This window comes from Amaranthus tricolor, chromosome 7, assembly GCF_026212465.1.
Source record: "Amaranthus tricolor cultivar Red isolate AtriRed21 chromosome 7, ASM2621246v1, whole genome shotgun sequence".
NCBI classification, from domain to species: Eukaryota; Viridiplantae; Streptophyta; class Magnoliopsida; order Caryophyllales; family Amaranthaceae; genus Amaranthus; species Amaranthus tricolor.
Genome location: NC_080053.1, coordinates 26,455,596 through 26,471,191, shown reverse-complemented (window position 1 = coordinate 26,471,191; position 15,596 = coordinate 26,455,596). Strand labels below are relative to the sequence as shown.

At 31.5% G+C, this 15,596-nt stretch overlaps 1 protein-coding gene across 1 annotated transcript; it reads right to left on the bottom strand.

Annotated features, from left to right (window-relative positions):
• Positions 1 to 456: 456 nt before the first annotated feature.
• Positions 457 to 12,749, bottom strand: LOC130818240 (cationic amino acid transporter 6, chloroplastic). Its single transcript, XM_057684335.1, has 5 exons — positions 12,214 to 12,749; positions 11,462 to 11,681; positions 10,980 to 11,328; positions 7,509 to 7,740; positions 457 to 1,161 (listed from the first exon to the last, which is right to left on the bottom strand). Exons 1-5 carry the CDS (start codon positions 12,605 to 12,607, stop codon positions 626 to 628), a joined length of 1,731 nt encoding a protein of 576 aa, XP_057540318.1. The 5' UTR covers positions 12,608 to 12,749; the 3' UTR covers positions 457 to 625.
• Positions 12,750 to 15,596: the final 2,847 nt, after the last annotated feature.

The following is a 15,596-nucleotide window of genomic DNA, read 5'->3' as shown; positions in this document are numbered from 1 at the left end:
TGAATCTCTAATATTACTCCACTTCCCCTCCCCAACAATTTCTGTCCACATGTCAAATCATACTTTTTAATGGACTATAGACTAGGGAAAAATATACCTTCTTGTAATGGTTTTTTTATGTTAGAGGTGTTCATTCGAATTATCGAATTGAATTTTGAGTTAGCTATTTTGAATTGGTTTAAAATTGAATCTTTTGTCGACATTGATTTTACATAGTTTTGAATTTTATTTTGAAGTCGGGTCAAAGTCATGTTCGATTTCAATGTTCAATGCATATATGGTCATCAGATCTATTATAAATAGCTCTAATTCTTGTAAAGGTTGAGAAAGAAATCTCGGTCGTGAGGGTGAAATCCAAACCTAAAAGCCTTTAATTGCTTTATAGGACGATACATATATTAGAAATCTACTCTTTATTAGCATACTCTATAGTTTTCACAAATGAGAAGTCTATTTAATAGAAGTAGCAAAATTTTATAAATTAGGATCATGGATCTAGCAATACTAATTTTCCCAAGATCATTCTTTACATAAGATATTATAGCAAAAATTCCCACATGTGTCTGACTTTAACTAGAGCTTTATACAAGGAATGTAGGATAAACTTGTAGACTCTTAAGAGGTGCTATACGGGAGCTTTCATCTCATTCTTTGAGCTAAATGTCCCATTTGATTCTGCATCGAAACTAGCATGGACACTATAGAATACATATAGAGCAATAGCAAGAAGAGAAAAAAATCCAAAGCGCACATAGGACGGTCCATCAAGAGAAGCTAACAAGAAAATGTTAAGGAATATGGACATAGATGGTAGCCACGGCATAAATGGAACACCCCAAAACTCAGGTTTGCGTGCCTGAGGGACGAGATACTGGAATAGGTACAATAGAGCAATGGCAATGATGGCGAATAGCCCAAGCATGATGTCTTTAAGTTTACTAGGTGGTAGTAGATGCCAGATTAGTGTAAACATTATAGATGTGACGGAGAATGAGCAGAGGAACGACAATGTTGGCCATGGATTAGATGTTCCGATGGATACATATCGTCGATAAACTACAGCATTCGCGACCATGTAGAATACGAAAAGTGTACCAATTGATACTAAGTTGAGGAGGATTTCAAGATCAGTGAACAGAGCAATGGCTGCTGTCACAACTCCTGGAACAACCAACAGAAAGAAAGTTAGGGATACATTACCTTAGTTTGTTAAAAGGTTAAACATCTTAAAAGGTAACACAAATCCAAACTATAGCTTCTAAGGATCAAAATCTAGCATGCTGGTTATAAAAATATACTCTTTGTATCTCATCCACACATTTTGGTTTGTCCCACGAGTTTTGATGTGTTTTCCTTTTAAGGTTTCCCCATACTCTTTGTATCTCATCCACACATTCCTTCTACTTCCTTGTAAAAACACCTTTTAACCCTTTTTTTTTTTTTAATTTGCACAAGATTTTTACTTGTAGAAAAGTCACGGGACTGAGGGAGAACTTAGAAGGGAGTATTAGGTCATGGTCCAACATTCTCTCTTTTAACCTCATTAATAAACTCAATCTTTTTTTTATCTCATCTAGATATAATGCAAAAACAAAATTGCACCACATGTCATCAGTCGCGGCCTAAAACTTTTTCATAATGAATTAATATTTCACGCATTGTTAAGAGGTAAAAAAAACGCATTTTGAACTGCTTAGAGAGACATTTCGTGCATTCGACCAATATTCGGAGTTATTATAAACGTACCACTCTCATTACCGCAATCACGACCACTACTGTTTATCCAGACATTTCGTCCCTCCACTAATTCTTTTGCCTCATCCTACAACAAACTTCTTTTAATGCGTCAAACTCATAGGGACGAAGGATTACTTAATTTCTTATGCATATGCAGTACCCACAATCACAAGTTTGTTTTAATTGAGACTTGCAATGCAACTAGGGAAGCAATATACATCTCGATCAAAAACAATGACACCATTAAACATCCAGCCGCCAATAAGAATAACTTGCTAAAAGATAAAGCTATTGAGATATTCTCAAGGTGATAGATTGTTCCACTTAAAACAGTCCTTCCACTCAAGGATCTTTCAAAAAAGAAGATCATCAAATCAACCAAAGCATCACTTTTACATTAGCTAATGGTACAGATGTTTAATGTTCACAAAAATGCACGCTTATTCAGCAAAGCCAGCCTTCTAAATCAACAAAAATTGGAGCAACTAGCTTAACTTTCCTAGAATCCAAAGCTTAAAAGGAATTATTATCAAAACAAAAAAACTCTAGCTTAGTATGCCTCGGTATTGAGTCTTGAAAAGTTCAGAAAAAACAGGGAGCATAGCACATAACCTATTGTTAGCATATAGCAGGAGTATATTTTTATTTTTAAAGGACTTCTGTATCAGTAAGTTGAGGACAGAAGAGCTGATCTCTACTAAATCCAAAATTTCAGAATAAACTAGCTCACAAACAATGACAACCTTGGATAAAACACTATGGGAAACTATTAAATTATTATATGCCCAATAGTATTTATATATACACAAACTTCATTGGTAATACTAACAGTGAGGCTTCTACCAAAGTCCAAACAAACAGCTGTACTATTGGGGTGTAATAAACAGTTTTTCAACAATCAAAACACTTCAAGAGCATGTTGCGTTACAAATTAAGATTGAAAAGGGAATCAAGAAAGTAATCCATTTAATTGCAATTTCACTATTTATACCAAGTAACCCCTTTATGAGTATGAGTTGTTGCCGTCCTTACCTCCCCAGACCCTGATCATAGTTTTCTATGAGCGGCACCGAGTATTATGATGATGATAACGACGACCAAGCGACCCCTAAGGTGTTTTATTCCTTATTTTTAGTAGTTACGGAGGAATCCAATGACTAATATTCTACTTCAATTAATTACAAGTAATACTGCTATACGGAATATATTTTGTATGCATGGTCAACACCAATCTCTAGGACTGTGTTTCTAAGCCTGGAGTCCCTTGGGATGCCATACAGCCATGCTTGCGAATGGAAGTTATAAATCACCTCAAGAGTTGCAAAAAGTATCTTTATTGCTGAAATTGATCCTTGACCTTTACACCAAGAGAGCACTTACTGTCTAAAATCATCAGGTGGCTTAACCAATAGCAAATTAAACATACATGCATGACATGTCAGACCCACTCCATTAGTCCATTCCTACACCGCCCCCAAAATATATACATACAAAAAGACTCCTTTTTTAAAGGATAGCTATTGCATGTAAAACTTGTGTTCTTTTCTTGCTTTTCAGATTTTATAAAACCCATTCTTTTGATTAAAGTTGATATATTGAAAGCATAAATGGACATTTTAGATGGGTTTTGCAAGCAAATAACTACTTTTTAAAGGTAAGTCATTTTCTCTTTAGACACCAAATCTAGCATGGAGCCCTCAAACCAATTAAGTTTTTTGTAATAAAAAAAAGTCCAAGATAATGAACCCACTTTTGCACAAGTTTCCTTTTCAAGCATTGTTAAAGACAAGTGTGTAGTTTTGGCAATAATATAGTTTATTTTCAAGCTAATTCTGAAGAAGTTGCTAAGGTTTATGGGTTAACACTCACTCTTACCGCTAGAAAAAGTGAAAAGTCACTTGTTTGTGATGAAAAGATTATGAAAGGTCATCCTTGTTTTCAAAGGAGTTACAAGTATGGATTGAGCTTGTGGCCAAAACGTGCACGTGCACGTGCATATGACTTGAAATACATTGAATCCAAATGAGCTCACAAATGAGCTCAACCTTGACTCATTAAACAAATATGGGCTAGATTTATTGATAAAGGGTATCTTTATCTCTTTAAATAAGGATATGATCTGCATTTTTCAATACTTTTCAAATTTCTAATAATAATTTTTATGAGCGGAATACAGTCAGTGTAATTGAGGGACTAGATTTACCACATCAACTATAAAACGATTTCACATTAAAAATGAAAATATGTATGTTCAATGGGATGAGGAGTAAATGATTCCCTCCAAAAGAAGGCTTAAAACTACACATTACTTCCTTTGTTCTTTTGTTTTTGCCAAATCTTTTTTATTTTATCTTTTTAATTTTACAAAATGTTAACTTTTTTTCCTAATATCATCCACAAGCATAATCTCTTATCCTATCTCATCTACAAATATAATTTCTTTTATTATTTGATCCACAAACATAATCTCTAACTTCAAATGATCCACAAAATTCTCATTTCTTATATTCTATCATCCAATTATCATTTGTGTTATCGAGAGACTAATGGTCAAGACAATTCTTGTCTCACACAGCCATAAATAAGCTCATAAGAGTAAAAAAAAATCCTTTCAATGAAAAAAAAAAGTAGTAGTTTAGAATGTTAAGTGGTACAAAAAGCCACATAAAAAATGAATGGGTTAGAAGCTAATGAACATGGCCGACAATGACACAAGACAATAAAATCATAAGAAGATGACCCACATGTCGTTTCCTTGCGGCTTGTACTAGCACTATAAGCCACTTCAAATGATCAATTTAATTCATCCATATCTACTCAAATAGTCCAAATCAACACGTAAGTTTGTCTCTCCCGTGCTCTTATATAAAATTTCAGGTATCTAATTTATGTCAAAACATTTCCCACATCAATATGACACCATTCAACTACCCATTAAAGCTTTATAGTTGAATATCCTACTCCTAATTGAGATTATACTGGCCAACAATTATACCATTACAGATTCTTTTATGCAAGTACTCATTAAATATATACTACAAATTGACATGTGACATATTACAGGACCAAGAACAGATCGCTGATGTCAGTCAGTTGGTTGAGGAGTTTTGTTACGTCAATGGCCTTTTCATTATCATATTTCTTCCTAAAATTCTGAAATGAAAATTTGAAACATAACAATATCAATGGAGGGAGGGAGGTAGTATTTAACGAAATGATTCAATATAATGCAGAAATATCGCTCCCAACCATCATATTGTAAATTTTTTTAAACTGATTATAAATAGAGAATATCGCGCAAATTAATTATACGGTAAAGATTTTTAAATTGACTATTACTAAAAATTATGCCAAGTCAAAATTCAAAATTATTCATATTGACAATAAACGTTATTTATAGTAGCATTCAAAATCGCAATTTTACAATATATATAGCCATAAATATTTTAAGAGTTAGGTGGATTTATTTATTTATTTATTTATTTATTTATTTTGTTAAGCTGGGTTGATACAAAAAGTGTTAACCTTCTTTAAGAGGCGACTAAGAACACAATAGTGATGTGAGAAGGAATTTTTCTGTTTTTCACCCCGAAAAAACAACTTAATTGCCAAATCACCTTAGGTTTTTGCAAACTGGACACTTTTTTCTCAAACTTTCTAGAGCTACATTTTTAATAACTACTACTCCCTCTCTTTCTTAAATTTTTTCCCACAAGAATAAAAAATATAATTTTTAGATAGTATATATATTATTTTATTAAGTAATAAATTTAATAGACGACAAGTAAAGATCATAAACATTAAAAAAAATATTAAAAATAAAATTGGTGGAATAAAATGCGAATCTAAACTATTAAAAATGTTTTAATAAAGTTAATGAAAAATATGTGACACCATAAGCAATATAAAAATATTGAAAAGTGTAAAATATGTGAGACTATAAGCAATATAAAAATATTAAAATGAAATTAGTGCAAAATATGTAAGAATTATAAGCATTATTAAAATATTAAAATGCAGATGAACAAGGTTAATCATACCCAAAATTTGTGATATACATAAGAATATTCTTAATTGAATCAATAAATGAACAACCCAAAATAGCAATTGAGAACAACTTTAAGGATTCCAAAGAGTATATCATGTTAATTTAAGTGTCAACTCCTTTTAAACTATTAATTATTTGAATTAATTAGTAGAAGTATTAACCTTAAGAGCTACATTGCAAAAGGAAACAAATTTTTTGTTTAAATTCTAAAATAAATTAATTTAGGTCCACCTAATCAGTCTAATTCGCAAAAATTTAAATCAACAAATACATAGAATCTAATTCAATTAACATAATTTTGTTTCAAAAATATATAATATATTTATCTCAGAGATAATACCAATATGTCCTATACTCCTATTCAATCTAATTCAATTCAATTTAAATATAAAAAACATATTCGTAATCAAAATAAGTTACATGTAATAGAGTATTTTAGGAATATGTAGAAAAGAACCCATCTAATTGTAACGACATTGAGGTATAATGATTTGCCTATGATACAACTTGTCGTATACTTCTACAAAAGTTGTGTTCTCAAGTTGAAAGCGATTTCGCTTACACAACCCTACCATAATAACCGAAACAGTTTAGTGGAGAGGGTGTAAAGAGAGGTGGGGGTCCGTAGCCCAAAACGGCCTAACTTGAAAAACAACAAAAACCAAGAAAAACAAGAAAAGCAAGCACTTATCCAAATTGTAAAGCAACCTCAAAATACGGGGAAACGACACACCATACAACATTACAATTTACAGCCTTCCTTGAGCAAACTTAACGCACTTGTTTGGTAGTTTTCCTTAATGGTTCATTTTTATCTAATAGAGTATTTGTCTGGGTCTTTTTTGTCAGTCTATACAGTGAATTTATGTAAAGCAAAAGGTTCATAAACTGAGGACTAATGAGATTATATGAATTAAAATTAATTTTGTATAGTTTTTAATAGGCATGATTATCGGTCATGTCGGTCCAAACTCAAATCAAATTCAATTATTCTTTCAAAATCATAATTTGTTAATAGTGTTGTATAATTAGGCACAAGAGCGAAATTTACTGCACACAAGTTTGATAAGAATTCATCTTAAAATCAATTATTGATAGAAAAAGCAACTCTCAAGCTTATATGTTATTCAAATTCTTACTGAATTTAAATATGTGGGATCACATGTGAGTGATTTTTCAACGTTAAGTTCAAACTCAAACTCAAACGTATAGGATCGCAAATTATAGACGATGCGTCTTAATACTCATACGTTGCACTAATACAATTTTAAAGTTCAATTTGGATCAAAGATCTAGGATGTTTCTTAATTTAATTGTCCTTACATTACACTATTATATTTTCAAAATAGGTCTATTTGATCATTGATCAAATCTAAATTGAGAGTAAATTTGGACTGGATTTGATTCAGACATAAACTTATTTATTTTTTAAGTCAAAACCAAACCTAAAACACATAAACAAAATAATATAAGTAATTTCTTTGTCTCTTTAGATTCTATGTTGTATTTATAGAGCTCTCAATTCAATTAGTGTAAATTGCAAATTTTAAAAGGCAGAAGAGTATATAAGTTGAAATAAAACAAAGGCAAAGGAACAAGACAAATACTAATAAGGCATACATGTACATGAGTACATGAAAGAAGTAGGTACGGAAATACACAAGAAAAAGAAAGACTGAAAGAGACAGAAAGAGGGAAAAAAGGAAGAGAAAGCAACATGTACCGAGAAAAGCGGAAGCGTTGACGGGCGTAGATGTCTTAGGGTGGATCCGAGCAAACCAAGCTGGAACAACATTTGACCGTCCGATGACACACATGTAACGAGCTTGACCCAACATCGCCACCATTAGTGATGTCAATATCCCAAAGCTGGCCCCACCTCCTATCACATTCGACACCCATTCCCATCCTTTTTCTCCATTGAATGCTCCTGTAAATGCTGCTTCTGGGTCTATCTGTTCCAAATTCCAATTTTATCATACCCAACAGGCCAACATTATTATTACTGGTATTATTCATTTTGAATTTTATATTCTTTATAAAATAAGAAAAATTTACAAGTTATCGATTCAATAAATAGAGCATCTACATGTGCAGCAAAAGGTTTAGGGTTCGACTCCTACTGAGCACAGGTATCAACTAGGGGTTGCTTGACTGCACGCATCCTCTTTACTTTCTCTTTGGCAGAAACAAGATACGGCTTGTCCACATCTTTCAGAAAAAAATACCCCACCCAAATTCTGCCTTATGCGGGATACTAGGGATATCCTCTACCTTTACCTCTGTATAATTCTACTCTATACTAGTTAATGGAGTACTAACATACTAAATGCGTTAATTTTATATATGAGGCAACCACATTAATATTTTATTATACTAAAAGTCATATAATAATCCAATAAATAATTATTTTCATTAATAGACAGCAAAAAATAATTCATAATCTACATAATGTATATATTTCGTACATTTAGATCAGTATGCAATGTTATATATCTACAACAAATATTTATCATAATAATCAAATTCATTAAATTTATTTATAAGAACTGAATAACAGTAATTGAATTAACAATACTAAATTAGTAAACCTATTAAAATGATCAATAAGACAATATCAGATTGATCTAGCTCAAGTTGACCGGGTTTATATTGTTTTACTCATTATTGATCGTTTTTCAGAAAATATATAAGATAAATAAAAAAATTCATAAAAATAGATCAAAATTATGCTTCAAATCAATATTATAAGAATACTTCTATTAGATAAAAATAAATTACTAATTATTGACTTTTATTAGAAAAAGTTAAAAAGAAAAATCAATTCACAAAACACCCTATATCATTATTACTAGTAACAGTAGAAGATACACTCCACTTAAAAAAACCATAAAAAGGACTTTAGAATGGGCATCAAAGATAAAATCAATCCATAACCAATTAACAACCAAGAGTATTATGAGATCCGAAATTCACAAACATCAAATGTTAAGCAATTATTTTAACGTCATTTCCTTCAAGCTATGACCCACGCCTACATCGTATATTCATTCGTAGTTATCGATTTGAACTAAGAAACTTTTAAGTTATTGGTGATAAATTGGAATTTGGAATCCCTTTTCAACTTAGAATATATTTCCACTTTAACTTGTTTCGTCAATAATTCAATATTCAACACCAAAGATTTCGGGAAGTCAACACCAAAATACTTCTATTTTACTAGAGAGATCAACACCAAGCCCCTTTATTTTTATTATAGGCATCAACCAATATAATTTATTTTATTAGACAGATCAAGTATGAGTGTATAACCAATAAGACTTGAATGTTAAAGACCAATTAGTATATGAAAACTTAACCTCCTAGCCAATTTTTTCACATCACTGTATGAAATTTGATCAATTTGTTATTTGATTTTTCACAAATTGTAATGGAAGACGGTCTTACCAAAACACGTGTAGGCCATTAGATAATCTAAAAGAAGTTTGGCCAATGACTTCTATTTTTTTTTAAAGAAACGTAATAGATTATTGATAAAATGTCATTCGACATACAACAGAATAACAATCAATCAAATATATAATAATTTTAGTCAAACAAATTTCTATATAGAAAAAGTCAAAATCATTACAAATAAGATTTAACGCTAAAGCATTTCCTCTATCACATCAATGCTCGATACAACCTCTTTCAGGGGTCTTTAGGTCTGATGTGATTTTGAAATAGTGACAAGTTTGATACCATTGATTGTGTCATAATTTTCAAAACTGACAACCGTGATGACGTCATATACTACCTCCGTTCTTTAAATCTTGCACCGTTTGACTTTTTACATCCTCCAATGCACAACTTTTAATCGTTTTTAATTGTAAATATCTCTATTTATGTTTATAAAAAAAATAATGGAAACTACAAATTAATATTATATTTTAGATCGAGACCGTTCAAATACGACCGCATATGACTATATTTTAACTTATAGATTAACGACAATATAAGAGTCAAATTTTACTAATGAATAGCGCACGATGGTCATATGGAGCAAGATTTAAAGAACGGAGGTATTACCTTTTTACCATCGAATCGATAACAAAACTTCAAATTCTCACCATAAGAGACATTAAAGCCCAATATATGCATAGATCGAATCCAATAAATAAATTGAATAACTCTAATATAAAAAGAATGTATTTTATTGGTAAATAAAATAAAAAAGCAAAAAATAAAGAGATTGAAAGGTAACCATCAACCATTAAATTGAGATTTGCCAAAATTTAACAATAGACTAGAATTTTTAAGAAAAAAAGGAGTTAAGAGAGGCTATGATATAGTCTATAGTATGACTTCTAATTTGTTTCAACATATTTTTTTTTGGGCTTGCTATCTCATTTTTTCTCCCATATTGGTAATAAAAATCTAATCAACGTCAGATAAGCAATGTTATCAAATATCAATGCTTATTACAATCCAAAACAAATACCACAACCAGACAAAGCAACTAAACTAAGTGAACTATTATCAAATACAAGTCAAAGAAAATGGCCTTCAATAACTATAAACTTAATACACCCTCTCATTTAATTTAGTTGTCCTATTTCATTTGAGTATAAATATTAAGAAAATAAGAGAACCACCAATAACTATAAACTTAATACACCCTCTCATTTAATTTAGTTGTCCTATTTCATTTGAGTATAAATATTAAGAAAATGAGAGAAACACCTAAAATAATGAACTTGCAATATTTAGTATTTTAATATTAAGAATTGAAGGGGACCACCTAACATAGTAACCATGTGTAATACCGGGTATTTTTAATATTAAGAAAATAAGAGACCACTTATAAATATAGGTCTTAAAATAAAAACGGAATAAGTAAGATAAACTTATCCAATAAGAAAATGGGACAAGTAAAAAGAATTAAAGCAGTACATAATATTTTCAAAGACCACAGTCTTAATATTTAATCCACTAATCCACCCTTATACACCCATAATCGCTAAGTTCTAGAGTTGGTGCACTGTGCACATTTCCAAAACACCAATTCTTGTAATAAAATGATATAAACCAAATTGGACCGATTTAATTTTAGGTTAAGGTGAAACTGAAGTGTTCTCTTAGTCTAAATAAATTTATAATAGGGGTATTAATAGACAGTTGCAATTAGTATAAAGTAAAATGATAGAAGACGTACTGCGTCGTATGGAAGGAGCATGGACATGGAAGTAGACATCAAGCAGTAGAGGATAGTGACGACAACAACGGAACCAGAAACACCAATAGGAATATCTTTAATAGGGTTATGAACCTCTTCAGCCATGGTTGAAACAGCGTCATACCCAATGTAACTTAAGTAAACCAGAGCCGCTCCGTTAAACACTCCGGTGAACCCGTTGGGTAAAAACCCACCCGCATTATTCGGATTCTGGGGAGTCGTAAAATTCTTCACATCTCCTTTACTAAATCCCATAGCAATTATGAATCCAATGAACATCAAATGCGCAGCCGTGAGGAGCATGTTTACCGCCGAACTCTCTCTTGTGCTGTATCAAAATCATTTACCCAAAAACAATTAAATTAATTTCATTACCATTTTGAAAAAGAAATACAGTGAAGATTTAATTAAGGAAAATTTAAGGAAATAAATTCTAATTAATGACGGACACAAAGGAAAACCTGTAACAGATAATGAAAGTAATGATGAGTATGACGAGGACAGCAATGACGTCGATTTGATTGAAACCTTTTGGGAGGAAAGAGACTGAAAATCGCCATTTTGTTGTGGATATTCCGATTGCAGTTCCAAAATAAGCGGTGAAACTTCTAGCAACTGCTGCATTTGATAGAACGTAATCTAACACCAAATTTGCTCCCGTTAAAAATGCAGCAAATTCCCCTGTTTCAATCATATCAGAGTTTTAGGAAGACAAATCTCATAAAATCCTGTACTTATTGCCATACTCCTATATAAGTTATGTAATCTATCATTCTACCTCTTGGTTTAAATTTGTTGTATATTGTTTTGAGTTTTCATTTTGAATTTGTTCTTACAACTTCCACCAAATCTTAAAAGTACAAATAAATTAAAATGGAAAAAATGAATCGTCAGTTTGATGAGAGTATAATGAAAAAAGATTATCAAGATATGAGACATTTCATCTCAAAAAAAAAAAAGATATGAGACATTTAATGTATATATGCTAAAATAGAAAATTCATTAAATTAGATTAAGGAGTAATATCATTATAATTGAAATTATGAACGTTGTATTAAAAATTAAAATGGTTAATTAAACCGTTGTGAGAAAGTCTCGTGAGATTCAACAAACAAGAAGTGTAAGAACTGATTGTGAAAGTACTAAGTAGCCGGTCTGCCGGAGTAGTAAATAAACTCCATGAAAAGACAAATGAGTAAACACTGCTTTTTACCGAAGGTGACTCGGAGGTACGTGAAGGCGCCGCCAGCTAGAGGGATATCAACAGCGAACTCAGTGTAGCAAAAAGCAGAAAGTAGCGCGCAAATACCAGCAATGACGTAGGAGAGAACGACGGCGGGACCAGCGTAATCATGAGAGGCTTTACCAGCGGTAACGAAGATTCCAGCGCCAACCATACCGCCGACGCCAAGACTTATGAGATCGTACCAACGGAGAGATTTACGCATGTCGGAACCAGAACGAGCCCTAACTTGATTAATCTCCTCAAAAGGAGTGGAAACAGAGATCGCTCGTTTGGCTAATCGTTTAGGAGTTTGACTCAAGGCTTTGAAGTAAGAAGAGAAGTTTGAGAAGGATGAAGAAGAGAAATGTTGAGTTTCCGCCATTGTTGGGTTTTGTGAGTTTTCTCTCTCTAAGATGTTGCTCTGTTTTAGAGCTTGTTTTGAAGATAAAGAGGGAAGGGAGGATGGTGTGAAGTGGGTTGAGAAAATCAGTAAACGGAACTTGATTTGTGGGATTCTTGTTTCCTTTTTTAAAAAAATATTGTAAAAGTTTGGGAAGAGCATTTAGTCGGTCCTTTTATTAAACTTAAATATTTAAAGGGTAAAAAAAGTCAAATTAATGAAATAAAAATAATTTGAAGTACAAATGAAGTAATTAAAAGACTTGTAAAAAATGTAGAATAAGAGTAAAGTAAAAAAGATGAATAATAAAGGATGATGATTTCCCTAATTCGGAGGAAAGTATTCTCTCACCCTCCTCTAGGGTAAATTTATACCCCAATATAAGGGAAATAATTGTAGTTTTATCCATTTTTCATTACCTTTCAACCAATTATTCTAGCTCTCTAACAATCAAATTTCTTTAATCTTCTATTTAAATAACTTTGTTTTCTTACTTTAAGTTTTATTTACCCCTTAAATATTTACCTTCAATCCAAGCGAGACCTAAAATCTAAATTTTAAATAAAATGGTAAATATTTAAGGCAAAGATAAGGACGATGTGTTGGTTTTTATATTTCTTGATCATCATATCTAGTATATTATCCTGCTCATATGAAAACTATAATTAAGGTTTGGAAATGGAAAAAAGACAGCAACTCATACCCATAAACAAGAGTGGGGTCAAAGAGTCCTTCGACTCCAGAAATATCCTCAAAAAAAGTGAAACTATCTGAAAGCCTGCAACTTACAACACACGTTGACCATTAACAATAATTAAAAAAAATAAAATACATTGAAAAATATAAAAGTTAAAATAAGAAGGTAGAAAGATAAAAAAAAATGAGTAAAAGAACGATATGTAAAAGGTAAGGAACAATAACAATGACAGATAAGTAGAACATAATTAGTAATCTAAGATGTGAATAAGGCGTCTCCAACTATCCGTATGTTCGATCGTGTCCTTAGAGAGGTGTAGCTCATGCAAGTCACTTTTTATCAGTTCCTCTCACCTTCCCACGTTCTCTTAAGTCTCCCTCGTGTTTTCTTACCCTCAACTATGATGCTTTCGATCCTTCTCATTGGAGCGTCATAAGTCTTTCTCTGCACATGTCCAAACCATCCCAACTTGTTCTCACACATCTAAGGTAGACAGAGGTGCAACCCCTAACTTCTCCCTATACTCTTGTTTGTAATTATATCCATTATAGTATGAACACACATTAAACTTAGCAAACACATTTCTGTAACTTTCATCCTCTGTTCAAAAACCTTCTTTATAGGCCAACATTCTGTACCATACAACAAAGACGACCTAATTACAACACAGTCGAATTCACCTTTTAATCTACTTGGAACTTTTTAACAAAAGCACCCCTGTTGATGCTTGTCACTTAAGCCAACCCGCTTGTATACGATGCATAACATCTTTGTCAATTTCCCCATTACTCTGAATTACCGATCCTAGATATTTGAACTTCGTCGTACATGCAACAACTTCTCCACATATTGTCACTTCTGGCTCACCTATTGGTTCCATTCCACTAAAGTTGCATCGCAAAATATTATGTCTTCGCACTGCTTCTGCACAACCTTCTACGCTCTAAGACTACCCTCCACTCTTCCAATTTATTATTAGTCTTTTCCTTAGTTTTTACAACCAACACAATATATTATTTTGCTTTTTTTTTTTTATCTATTTTTCTAATATGCACAAATAGAAATATGATTTATATTGACAACTCTAATTAAACTTTAGAGAATATATCATTTAATTTCTACAAATTTATCTATTTTGTATTTTAAATATATACATCAGATACATAAGTTAGAAAATTCATATTTTTATTACTCCTTTTGTCTTTAACCTTCTCGTATACTTATTGCACAATTATCAAATCAATCTTAGAACTTAAATATTCTCTAAATATATATGATAAAAATTATAAAAATGTATTTTAAAAAAGTACCGCCTCTATTTTGGATAGTTTATCTTGTTTGGTATGGGCACATTTACTAAGACACTTATTGAAATCTTATATCTCTAATTGTACATAATTAAAAATATAAAAAATTAATATTAATAATCTTTGCGTTATGAAAAATCAAATAAGATCTTACTTTAGTACGCTGTAACTTATAGATTAAGAATAAAATACAAGTTAACAGTGAACTGTTAATAGTGTCAAAAAACTACAAAATCACTAAAACGAAGAGCGTATATATTAAAAAAGATTTAATAAGATTTATATGAATATATTTTTTATTTATATATCTTTCAAAAATCTTGATCAAATAACTCTTTTATTAAATTGAAATATTCTAAATATAAATAATATTAATGAACCAAGAGAGTAGATCGTAGTCTAAGGGAAGTTTATGATTATATGAGAGTGACCTTAATCCTTACCCGAAAACAACATATTTTCTTGCCATTCTTGCTGTTCAGTTTCGGTTTTTGATTTGTCTTAAAGATCTCTTGTAAGTGTTTAGGCCTCATGCATTATAAATAGGGATAAACACATAGATTTTGTTGATAGCTTTCATTCCCTCATTCTCTCTCTACATATTTCACTCTCGATTCTCTACTCTCTTCTTCCTCAATTGTAATCATCATCAATTGTACATCTCCATTGGAGAACTTGTTAAAGGAGCACTAAGTCATCTAGGCTAGGACAGTGGACGTAGCCCAATTAGGGGTGAACCACTTAAATTTTGGTGTCCTTTTAATTGTGTTCTTATTTGCTTATTAATTGTTGTTCTTGGTTGTACATATCCATATTCTGTTTTGGGTGTTTGTGTGAGGCATGTTCTTGAGATCAAGCCTTTTATCCTTGGGCATATAGTGGGTAATTAGTTCAATTATATATAGAGTTTAGTTGATTGGATTATATGTAATGTATCACAATTCACAAATTGATGTTTTAATTTTCA

Excerpts from the sequence above, each read along its gene's own strand:
- LOC130818240 (XM_057684335.1), bottom strand. The coding sequence starts at position 12,607 with ATGGCGGAAACTCAACATTTCTCTTCTTCATCCTTCTCAAACTTCTCT. Across the intron at positions 11,329-11,461 it reads ACTTTCATTATCTGTTACAG|CACAAGAGAGAGTTCGGCGG; the intron begins GTTTTCCTTTGT and ends ATTTTGATACAG. Across the intron at positions 7,741-10,979 it reads TGCTCCTTCCATACGACGCA|ATAGACCCAGAAGCAGCATT; the intron begins GTACGTCTTCTA and ends AATTTGGAACAG.